At 36.4% G+C, this 13,146-nt stretch overlaps 1 protein-coding gene across 1 annotated transcript in view; it reads left to right on the top strand.

The window, feature by feature from the left end:
• OCA2 (OCA2 melanosomal transmembrane protein) overlaps window positions 1-13,146 on the top strand; it is a 185,898-nt gene that overhangs the window by 151,526 nt on the left and 21,226 nt on the right. Inside the window, exon 22 of the mRNA XM_070943323.1 lies at window positions 951-1,044. Within this exon, the coding sequence (XP_070799424.1) occupies window positions 951-1,044 (94 nt within the window). The remainder of the gene's footprint in view (window positions 1-950; window positions 1,045-13,146) is intronic.

Below are 13,146 nucleotides of genomic sequence, written 5' to 3'. Positions count from 1 at the left end.
AAAATGATGGCCACACCATGAAGCCTCATTCTTTTTGCATACATCACAACAGACACCTCTGTAAATTTATTATATTCTCTGTTCTTCTCAAAATCATGGCATGCCCCTTAATTCAGATTACATTTTGCTCAGTCTACTGCAATCTATTATAAAAAAATGAAATAACATCTAGATACAGTTCATCAGAAGTTTAGAGATTGAAAACTGTTATTTTTTACCAATTTAGAAATTATCTTTAACGTATTGCATATTTAAAAACTCCTTTAGAAATTCCGTGATTTTACATGTATGCATTTTTTTTCAAGAGAAGGTCCTTAACCCAAGAAAGGAAGGAAACTATAGAGATAAACATTGCAACCTGTTAAATTTTCAGCATTCTTTCATTTTGTGGCAGAAGGAGAAATTCTTGATTTCTTGCATATGTGTACCCACATGTGTGTTTGTAGGTTTAAAAGTCATTGTATAAGATACAATGGGTATCTTATATTTTAAAGATACATATTGTGTTACTGTTACATAACTTTCTGGGGAAATGGAGGACCCCCCTTTGTTTCCATTGTTCCACCTGTCAATAGACAAAAAATGATGTCTTTTCCAATCTTTTCATTTTATCTTAATGTTACTTTTTTGAATTTGAAAGAAATAATCAGCAAATTGCTTTGAATGTGTCATCTTAGCAACACAGTGACATAGTTTTTCTTTGTCTCCCTGTCTCTTGTCTCATTCACAATAGGAGCACAAAGACAGGCTTCCTTTGAAAAGGTGCAACTGTTTATAGGCAGAGAAGTTATTGTTCTGTCAATTTCTTTTCAGGTGAATGTGAAATGATGCCTCTCCTTTCCCCATTTACATTTAGGCTACATGTTGATCTGAATGGCAAAATCCATAGATAAAGACCCCCCCCCAAATATCTGCTGGGGTTTTTTTACTTGTTATTTATTGAATTTCAGGTAATGGGACATTGATTGGAGCCTCTGCAAATGTCGTTTGTGCAGGCATTGCGGAACAGCATGGCTATGGCTTTTCTTTCATGGAATTTTTCAGGTAGGTTTTAGACCTGACACTTCTCTGGTTTTGAATTTGATTGTATTTTAGAGATCATTCACTAATTTAAAAAAATCAAAATGACGAAGAAGAAAGTCTACATAATCAACAGCATAACAAACAGAGTAAATTAAGTGGGTCTCCATTTCAGTAACAAAAAATAATGCATTTTGTTGATTATTCCTTAACAAGTCTGTATATAGAAACATAGAAAACTGTCAGCAGAAAAAAGATCCAATGATCCATCAAGTCTGCCCTTTGAGTTTATGTGTGTGTTTTGTGGTGAGGAGATGGCTGGGTTTAGCCTTAGACCGAAGACATCTGTCTGAGCATCCAAGTCCGGCTGGACAAACACATTGAGCAAAACTCCATATCTCTCCAACCTCTGGGTACCTTCCTGCTTAATCACTTCCTAAGGCTGCAGTTCAGTGATAGCTTGCTCCTGGTTCTATCCAATTCTATGGAACCAGTAGTAAAACCGACGGGAGGCCCCGCCCACCTGCCACGATGTTATCATGGGTGATCTGCGCATGTGCAGAAGCATGCGCGCATGCGCTCCCGTTGCGAATCTGTAGTAAAGGTAAGTAGAACCCACCCCTGCTGCAGATGAAAGGTAGGACTAAGTATCTGTCTGCCCTGCCAACCCTAAGTCACAGTTCTGTTTGTCACTTGCTTGTTGGGGAAGAATGACCGCCTTAATTCATTCCACAAATATGACATTAAATAGAAAGAACTTAGAGGGCCTACAGTCTGAAGCAGATCTGAAGCCACCTGAACACACTATTTGTCCCTTCTTCCTCTCTTAATTTTTCCCAGTACCAGGACCAGCAGTAGACTTTTGCCTATTCTTTTTCTATTTATCTCATTTTTGCTCCAACTGATTTTATGCTACAAAAATAATCACAAACATCCCCACCGTTCTGAAATTCTTGGTTTTGATTTTTGTTTCCTGGAAGGCTCCTTTAATCATCCCTTTTCTCATCAACAAAATGACTGCCTATATATTAAGCAGAATACCTGGTTTATATTGATTTTGTGATGTGAGCTAGAGTAAAATCATCACTTGGTTGATCTGGGAAAAAAAAAAAAACAGAATCTGAACTTGTGGAAAAACACTAGGAAGAAAAAAACAAAACGAGCTAGAGTGAAGAGCCTGCCTCATCCTTACATTGCTTGGTGTAGATCTTTTCTTGCTGTTTGAGCGTGACTGGGAATGAGAAGAATGAAAACAAATTCATCAATAACTTTAGCTGCAAACAATAACTCAATGCATTCAGATACTATCATTTGACAGCAAGCGGGAACATTGCAACGGTGGCAGGATAGGATTTTGGCAATAACATTTTATGCTACTATAGTTTACAGGCAATTTGAGGGTGGGTGGGAAACACTATCAGTCTGAATCCAACCACACTTTAAAAAATGTTATCATTCTTTTTAAAAAAATAATATTGTTTTATCATAGAAAATAAAATGTTGTTGTTAGTTGCGAAGTCATGTCCGAACTATCGCAACCCCATGGACAACTTTCCTTCAGGCCTTCCTATCCTCTACCATCCCCTGGAGACCATTTAAGCTCACACCGACTGCTTCAGTAACTCCATCCAGCCACCTCATTCTCTACCGTCCCGTTCTTCTGTTGCCCTCAATCGTTCCCAGCATTAGGCTCTTCTCCAGTGAGTCCTTCCTTCTCATTAAGGGGCCAAAGTATTTCAGTTTCATCTTCAGGATCTGGCCTTCTAAAGAGCAGTCAGGGTTGATCTCCTCTAGGATTGACTGGTTTGATTGCCTTGCAGTCCAAGGAACTTCTCCAGCAAAATAGGCTTCAATTCTTTGGCACTCAGCCTTTCTTATGGTCCAACTTTCACAGCCATACATTGCAACTGGGAAAACCAAAGCCTCTCTGCTTTTTAGTATGCTGTCTAACTTTGCCATAGCTTTCCTTCCCAGGAACAAGCGTCTTTTAATATCTTGGCTGTAGTCCCAATACGTGGTGATCTTGGAGCCCAGGAAAATACAATCTGTCACTACCTCCATTTCTTCCCCATCTATTTGCCAGGAATTGAGAGGGCTGGAAGCCATGATCTTAGTTTTCTTAATGTTGAGTTTCAAGCCAACTTTTGCACTCTCCTTCTTCACCCGCATCAGAAAATAAAATACAAAACAGTAAAACAAGAAATATAAAAATAAAACAAAAGCATACATTCAATCCTAACACACACAAAAAAGCAGTGTACAAAAAAAATTCTTGCACATATATACTAGGAGAAGATAATAAATTTGACCAATCCTAACTCAGCCTGTTCTCTTCACAATGTTAATTAACTTTCATTGAGGTGTAAGTGATACTGCTTAGCAAAATTTAATACTTAATGTCATTATCTACTTAATAAGTATGCTCATAATTACAATGAGTTTTTGTCTTAACAGCACATACCACAAGGAACAGATTTCAAAGTGATATAAAAATTGATTAACTACATAAAAGTAGAGGGAAAAAAATCTTTTGAAGGGCAATTTCCACTCAACCACAGATAGATTGTACTATACCGTTTTTGGCCTAATGTTCAAGATACACCATGAGTTATAAGCACAATTTTCAGATTATTTTCTTAGTGATTGATGACTGAAATAATAACATTTCATTCATTTGTTCAGGTTCAAAAATAATGAGTGAAAATTGTTATAAAGTTGTTTTAAATATTGATCTAATGCACACACTGTTGTAGCATATTTTCAGCACTACTTCTAAAAAAGATCCTCATATGAGAAAACAGTACCTAATAATATTTGATGTCATTTTATGTAAAGACTATTGAAAACTCTACTAATCATTATGAAAATCTTTTTGTGGTTAACAATAGATACTTTCCACTCAATCTCTTGTTGCTATAACAAACATTAGATTTTTTAAAAAATAAATTCAAGGTATTTACTTATCAGGTTTAATGTATTATCTAGCATAACAGAATAACAGAGTTGGAAATGACCTTGGAGGTCTTCTAGTCCAACTCCCTGCTCACACAGGAGACCCTATACCATTTCAGACAAGTGGTTAAAAAGTTCCAGTGATGGAGCACTCACTTCTGAAGGCAGGCAAGTCCCACTGATTAATTGTTGTGTCAGGAAATTTCTCTTTATTTTTAAGTTTGTTCTGTCCTTGATTAGTTTCCATCCACTGCTTCTTGTTCTGGCTTCAGGTATTTTGGAGAAGAGCTTGACTCCCTCTTCTTTGTGGCAGTCCCTTAGATATTGGAACACTGCTATCATGTCACCTAACCCTTCTTTTCATTGAATTAGATATAACCAATTCCTGTAGCTGTTCTTCATATATGCACCCTTAGTTGCTCTTCTTCTAGAGTCTCAACATCTTTTTTTATATTGTGATGACCAGAACTGGATGCAATATTCCAAGTGTGGTCTTACCAAGGTATTATAAAGTGGTACTAACACCTCACATGATCTTAATTCTGTCCTGTCAATGCAGCCTAGGACTGCATTGGGATTTTTTTTGGCAGCTGCAGCACACTGCTGGCTCATATTTAAGTGATTGTCCACTAGGATTCCAAGATCCCTCTCACAGTTACTACTATTGAGCCAGGTACCACCTATTCCATACCTGTGCATCAATCATCTATCTATCAATTGTCTGTCTGCCTGCCTGCCTGCCTGCCTGCCTGCCTGCCTGCCTGCCTATCTATCTATCTATCTATCTATCTATCTATCTATCTATCTATCTATCTATCTATCATCTATCTATCATCTATCTTTATGTAGAAATTCATTTTTTGCAAGTTGTACTTTAGTGTATAGTGTACTAAATCACCTTTTCAATATTTCATTCTTTAATTACTTGTTAAGTAAATAAAAAATAATCCTTGAATAACATCCCCACCATCTTCACCCCCAAAGAAGAATAAATATTTTACATAAATTTGTGCCAGACCTTAATAACAAAGGGTTGAATATAATATGATGTAAAGAAACTGTAGGGACAGACTTGTTCTCTTCCTTTATATGTTCTCAAAATCCTTTAGTCCTTCGCATGACCTTAAAATCGTCCCCAAAACCAATTTTGAAGAAAAACAAGGGAGGGTTGTAAAAAACAGATGTATCCTCCATCCTGGAGAAATCACCTCTATTCACAAAAACTCACCACTCTGATTAGATTATTGTGGCCTGAATTACTGTTGTATGCTGTCTTTTTCTTGAATTAAAGGTATATGAGTTGGTCCATGAGGACCAACTATGATGAAAACTTCTTAATTTCACAGAATATAGACAGACCTAACCATTGTTTCAATTAGGAAACTGTGAGCATCTTAGATCAAGTCAACTCCAAAAATACTAGAGAATTCCTGGAAGCCTGGTACTCTAACAAATCAACCATCAACAGGTGCATAGATATAAACAACTTCTACAGAATATTCAAAAGAAAAAATCAAAATATCCAAAAGGAAACAAAAAGACCAAAACACCTCCTCACTGGCAATTAACACCCAGATGATCAGAGATTAACACCAAGATTAACATCCGACCAACAATCAAGAAGTAAGCAATACCCAAATCAAGGAACTCCCAATGCAGGCAAATAAGCTAACAGTAAACAACAGTCTAATCAAGCAACCACCAAGACCACTCCCACTAACATTGACAGGGCAAGCCACTAGTATATAAAATGAGTGCAAAACTCATTCCCTTCTAATACTGATGATGTTTCCTAGAAACATTTGTGAGAAAGAGACCACCAAGGACCACATAAATCAGCCATTAACAGGTATATTGCTATAAGTTTCAAAAAAAAAAAAGTATCTTAAGGTGAAGGAAAAGGGCAAATAGCCATAAACCAGTGAGTGCCCACCAACCTTTTGGGCACCAGGGACCAATTCCATGGAGAGAGGCTTTTCCACAGAGTGGAGGAGGCATGGTTTTGTATGCTGCCTGCATCCTACAGATGGGGCTTCGCTTGTTTGTGCGGCCCAGTTTCTGGCATGCCATCAGCTGGTGCCGGTCTATGGACTGGGAGTTGGGGACCCCTGCCCTAAACAATACTTTCTCATTACACTCCTATTAACTAACATTCAGAGAAATGAAACAGCCAAGGAAGAAATAATCACCTATTCAAAGAACAATCAAAAAAAGAAAAAGAATCACAGTTGGCAGGACAAGTTTACCTCATATATCCAGCCAGCAAATTACATTTCCTCATACACTGACAATTTTATATAGTCTTCTAATGAAACATCTGCAAAAAGAAAAGCAAGATCATGATATATCAGGAACCAACAGGTAAGGAATCAGAAACTGCAGTTAATCATGTATAGCATTTATCAGAAGCAGCATAGTATACTAGATAGAATATTTTAATTATTTATTTTTAATTTATTTATTTATATTCCACCTTTATTATGTTTACAAATAACTCAACACTTCTTCCTTCTATTTTCCCTCACAGAAACAATCCTGTGAGATAGGTTAGGATGAGAGAGATGCCCTAAGTCACCCAGCTAGTTTTCATGGTTAAGGTGGAACTAGTGCCTTAACCTTTAGACCAAACTGGCTTTATTGCTGGTCATTGGAATTTTCTCTTCACCAAGCTCTGGATACTGAAGATGTGGAGTTTGGAGAGAGTTTTTCAAGGATGACCAGGATTTTCACAATTAGACAAAGATTATTGCATTGGCAATAATCAGTAAGATTATTAAGTAAGATGCCAATTGTGGGATTTGAGCACTATTGATCAAGTGAGCTTGCTTGCATCTCACACCCTTCAAACTAGTACTAAAGTTCTACCCTATCAAGGAGGAAGGCTTATCTAAAATGGGGTATTTACAACTGGTTTTCAAATATCCTGCACAGGATCTTGCAAGCCTTCCAATGTGTACAATTAAAAATTAGTAGCAGAAAAGCCAGAAAAAGAACATGTTTTTGTAAGAATAGCAGAACCATCTATGTTTCTGTTCGTATTTAATTTGAGAGTACTCTTCCTGTGGCTACTCCTCATTAGACTCTAGTCAAATTCTAGTTGATTTGTCATTTGATAGTCAGAGGTCAAAAGGTCCAAATGATGTCATATCTTTGTGATACAAGTTTTTAATTTTCATTTGCATTATGCATGTAAGAAAGAATGATATTTGCTTTCCAAGGGCACAACTGTGCTTTCATTGTATAACTACCCTTGCAGTCAGATGGGTCCATTTGTTTTGGTCAATTATAATTCAGATACATGCTGCACTGTATGATCACATCGAGAAGGTGATTCAAATTAACAAAAACCTCAGACCTAAATCACAAAACAGATTGATCTTAATTTCACAGTTAAAAATAAAATAGTTCTTTTATACCAAGAAACAGCAATCAAGTCCCCACCCCGAATTTATAGGACACTACACAAAATTTGGCTACCTTTACGTAACTCAATCTGTCTGTCCATTCAGATTTGAACTGGCAAGCAAAAATGTTGTAACGTATCTTGATAACATTGGTAGGACTTTAGAAATGAGGCAGATAAAAGAGTTTAAGATGACATGTTATTTAAATTCAACCTCTGCACAAAGGGAAAGAGAAATTCTAATACAAATAGAAAATTCTTCTTTTTCTCACTACTGTAGGCAAGAGATTATGTTATGCTAACTTGAAGAATCTAAACTTGGGAATTAACATAGGAAACAGTTAATACACTGGTTTTAGAAAATAATAAGTTCAAATTCAAGTTAAGTCATCATTTATCAAACCTAAAAGGAGGTTCTGTAAATAATGCTATTCCCTAACTATTCAATATATGCATGACTGGATCATCCTTTTAAATTGGTACATGAACGAAGGACTAAGGACTTCAGGGCAACACAGAGTTGCTATTCAGGTCCTGGGCTATTTATCTAGAGAATTTCAATCTCATGGATTTTAAATTCAAAATGATGCTGGCTATTCAGGGAGATGCATTGCTTTTGTGTTAAACACATTCCTATGAGAGGACAAGAAAAGAAAAAATGGATTTCCTGCACATTACTTGCTATCTAGGTAATAGAGGTTCCTACAGGTTGGCTATATGACATTTTAACTTGATTGCAAGCCTTATGTAGAAACTGGGCATGTCCCTCCTTTCCTTACAATCCTGCTGGTTTCAGCAGCTAGTGTGTCCTGCTTATACTGACAATTCTTATTGCATTTGACACAAAAGAGTTATCAAATGGAATAAAGAAACTTTAGGTCCGTTCAGCCACCTTTATGTACTATGGATTCATACAAAGATGGATTTTCTTCTGTCTCTGAACCCTGGAAAAATTTTTAGAACAGATCATAGGGCAATCTATAAGCCCCCAAAGAACAATGTGGAGTCCCATAAAAATTTGCAAAGGTTTGTGAAGACTAATTTTATCTGACCAGATTGTTGTTGTTGTTTTTAAATGGATAACCATTAGCAGATAATTAGAATGCTGTAGGCATCATATATCTTGATTCCAGCAAAGTGTTTGATATAGTACTCCATGATATTATGACTAAAAATGTGGCTTATTACAATTAAATGGATACATATCTAGCTAGAATTGTATCTGTCAACCTGCCAACCCATTCTAAAGAACAATAACAATCTTATAATTTGAATGAATTGTAATATTGCCAATGGAATATTTTAATGATTAATACTTAACAGCTTGCTGATATTTGGAATCTCACCAGGCTCAAGGTTGACTCAGCCTTCCATCCTTCTGAGGTGGTTAAAATGAGGACCCAGATTGTTGGGGGCAAACTGCTGACTCTGTAAACTGCTTAGAGAGGGCTGGAAAGCACTGTGAAGCAGTATATAAGTGCTATTGCTATTGCTAAAATTATATTTTTAGTTGGCCTAGGCTGTGAAGTAGTTATTTTTAAGTATCTCTATGCATATGAATCAATATGGAGCTATGTTACTTTCCATGATAGTTTGTGGATGTTAATTAACACAGTGGAAGATATATCACAGCTAACTTGTAAATATATTACTTCATGGAACTTAATTAAAATTGCAATTAAGATATATTTGTATTTGGATGTTTAAGGAAATGAGCATATCATTTGCAAATATATTTATTACCGATGTTTTGTTTTATATTAACTCCTTCAGTATTCATATTCTTCCTAATCTTCTGGGCTAAAATATACTGTATATAATGAAATCAAATACATAATGAGAGCGGGCATCTTTTTTGGCTCCGTTTATTTGAAAGACATCCACGTTTAATCCATTAGTGCTAATTACTGCTGGTGGTGTTGAATATAACTGATTAATTATGCTGATGAAGTGTTCAAATCCCATTTCTAATAAAAAAAACCGACAACTTTACTCTCTATCAAATATTTTAAAGACATTTGAAGATAGCAGAGAAGTCAGAGTAATTCTGTCATCTTTGCTATAATTCACTATATTTAATACTTTCTGACGGAATCTATTATATTTACATTGTAAATACCTATATTGACCAAAAAAAAGTAATCACTTAAAATGTATTTAATCTATTAACCAATAAGGCAGTAAGTTTTAAACTGATTTACAGTAATATAGACTGATATGATGACATATATAATGGGAGGATCCCGATACTCCCATGTTACACCGCTCCTGCGTGACTTGCATTGGTTGCTGGTTGCCCTCTGGGTGAGATTCAAGGTGCTGGTGTTAACCTATAAAGCCCTTCATGGCTTAGGCCCAGGATATCTGTCGGACCACATGCAACCAGCATCGACTTCCCATCACCCGGTTTTTTCCCACAGAGAGGGCCTACTCAGGGTGCTGTCGGCTAGACAATGTCGGCTGCAACCCCAAGGGGTAGAGCCTTCTCTGTGGCCCTGCCCACCCTTTGGAATCAACTTCCCGTGGGTCTTCGGCTGGCCCCCGACCTTTGTACCTTCCGCCGTGAGCTTAAGACCTGGCTGTTTAAACGCCCTAGCCAGGACTGATGGGATCTACTGTTTTAAATTGGTTTTTAGTCTGTTTTAGTCTGTTTTAATTTGTATTTATTGGGATTGTTCGTTTGATGTAAGCCGCCCTGAGTCCTTTGGAGAGAAGGCAGCATATAAATCCAATAAATAATAATAATAAAGACTGTGGAAGAAGAAAAACGCAGCTTGAATGATTACATCCAGAAAAGTGAAGAACCAATGATTAAGGAAGTAAATAAAGGAGGCCTTTTAAAGACAACTAAAACAAAAGCAGAATATAAGAAAGAAGTAATTGAGCAGTGAGCTGAAAATTGGAAAAGCAAAGCTCTGCATGGCCAATACCTGAAAAGTATTGAAGGCAAAGCTGACCAGAAACTAACTTGGAACTGGTTAAGATCAGGAGTACTGAAAAAAGAAACAGAAAGCTTTATTTTGGCAGCTCAAGAACAAGCCCTAGTCACAAACTGCATGAAGGCAAAAATTCAACATGTTACCACCAACAGCAAATGCCTCCTCTGTAATGAGAAAGATGAGACAGTCGACCACCTGATCAGTGGGTGCAGCAAAATTTCACAAACTGACTACCTACAACGCCATGACCGCGTTGCTAAGATCATTCACTGGAAATTGTGCCAGAAGTTTGGATTTGAGTATAGCAAAAACCACTGGGAACATCAGGTTGAGAAAGTTTTAGAGAATGAGAAACTCAAGATCTTGTGGGACTTCAGGATTCAGACTGACAGGCACTTGGTCCACAACACACCTGACATAACAATAGTTGAAAAGAAAAAAGTATGGTTCATTGACATTGTAATACCTGGTGAAGATAAGCAGCAAGAAAAAATCACAAAGTACTGGGACTTGCAAATTGAAGTTGAGCAACTGTGGAAAAAGAAATTGTGTGTTGTCCCGATTGTAATTGGAGCCCTTGGGGCAATACCCAAAGGGCTACCCCGCTATTTAGAAATTCTAAATTTACCGGACTTGAACATTTTGACTCTACAAAAAACCACCTTACTCGGAACAGCTTACATCCTCCGATGATACCTTAACAGTTCCTAGGTCCTTGGTTAGGACTTGAGCTGCTGAGCTATTAACCAGCCTCAAAGATTGTGAATCTCACTAAAGATTAAATAATAATAATAATAATAATAATAATAATAATAATAATAATAATGATGATGATGATGATGATGATGATGATGATGTTGAAGATGTTTGTTGGGTTTAGGAATAAGCAGAAATTGGATGTGTTAGCAAAAGGCAGGAACTTGATAATATTATAATATTATGAAGATTTTTTTGAAAAAAAATCTTTGTAATATTCCAATCTAAAACTATTTATATCTACAGCACTGCTATTTTAAACTGATTTCTATTATTTCTTATTTCATCTGATGAGTTTCTGATCTCATTATCCTCAGAATTGTTAGATGTATAAATAAAGACTATTCTATAAGTACATTTTCCATGTAATTTGACTTAGACAAAGGTTCTTATCAATTATATATTCCAAGTTATTTTTATTCCTAACTCCAGAAGCTAGTAATTTTGGAATGTGATTTCTAAATTTTTAGTATCTACATTTCATAAGAATTCCTGTTGATATCTTCACTACCTCAGGTTAATAACTCTTTATATATTGAAATTAAGTCAGCAAAAGCAGCATTTTCACTTTCTTATGTTTCTTTTATATCCCTTATTTCAGGTTATAAAATATTAAAGATAATTGCAAAGCACAATTACCTTTAAATATTTTATAGGATGAGGGCAATGTTTAATTATTTGATTTCTTTCTATAGCCTGCTGTGCTGTAGTTCTCTATGTCTTTTCTAGAGCAGTGTTTCTCATCTCGGCCACTTGAAGATGTGTGGATTTCAACTCCCAAAATTCTGGGAATTGAAATCCATACATCTTCAAGTGGCCTAGGTTGAGAAACACTGTTCTAGAGGATTCCCTATTTCTTTGGAGGAAGTTTGTGGAAGGGAATGCAAGAGGGAGGCCATAGTTGCTTGAAATTTCCCAGCCTTGGACATTTTTTGGCTAAAGTAGTCTTTCTCAACCTTGGCAAATTTAAATGTGTATACTTCAACTCCCAGACCCTATCTAGCATAGGGGTTTTGGAAGTTTAAGTCCACATGTCTTAAAGTTGCCAAGGTTGAGAAATACTCAAAGGATGGACATAATCCAACATATGAAATAAATTGACATGGATATTTCAATTGCTTGGTGATGGAGAAATACATTTGAGATAATCCTCACTTGATGACCATGTCTAGTCTAAGCTAGTCTAAACTAGTCTAAGCTAGTCTAAACATCTAGTTTAATGAAAAGAAGGACTAGGGGTGACATGATAGCAGTGTTCTGATATCTCAGGGGTTGCCATAAAGAAGAGGGAGCCAAGCTATTCTCCAAAACACCTGAGAGCAGGACAAGAAGCAATAGGTGGAAACCAATCAAGGAGAGAAACAACCTAGAACTAAGAAGAAATTTCCTGACAGAACAATTAACCAGTGGAACAACTTGCCTCCAGAAGTTGTGAATTCTTCAACACTGGAAGTTTTAAAGATTGGACAACCATTTGTCTGAAATGATATAAGGTTTCCTGCCTGAGCAGGGAGTAGGACTAGAAGACCTCCAAGATCCCTTCCAACTCTGTTATTCTATTCTATATACCGTAATTGGAATTTTGAAATTTGGTTGTAAGACATTGTGACCATCTAAGCTGGTTATCATGTGATGGAACTTGATTTTATGACTATTTTTACAATAGCTGTATAGTGAGTCACCGTGATTGTTAAATGAACCGTGTAGTCATTAATCAAACTGTGTGGTCATTAAGCAAATTCACCATATCCAATGAGAATTTTTGCTGTTTTCTGTCAGAAAATGTGAAAAATATTGTAAATTGTGATCATGTGATTGTGGAACGTAACTGGTCATAAGTAGGAGCCTGTGGCCAAGCACTCGAAATCGCTCCAGGGTGAGGGTGGGGTGGGGAAGCAGTTGTAATGTCAAGGACATGGCATAACTATTTTTGAGTCTGTTGTAATTTTGAACTATCATTAAGTGATTGGTCATTAAGCTAAGACTACCTGTACTATATTACGTTGATAATTAACATCTAATCTCTACTAATGAAACTTATATAAAACAAAATCCTTATTTTCTCCTGTCAAATGG

The sequence above is a fragment of the Pituophis catenifer genome, unplaced genomic scaffold (assembly GCF_029215685.1).
Source record: "Pituophis catenifer annectens isolate HBS135680 unplaced genomic scaffold, rPitCat1.0.hap2 SCAF_4, whole genome shotgun sequence".
Classification (NCBI taxonomy): domain Eukaryota; kingdom Metazoa; phylum Chordata; class Lepidosauria; order Squamata; family Colubridae; genus Pituophis; species Pituophis catenifer.
This window is presented reverse-complemented; position numbering and strand designations above follow the sequence as displayed.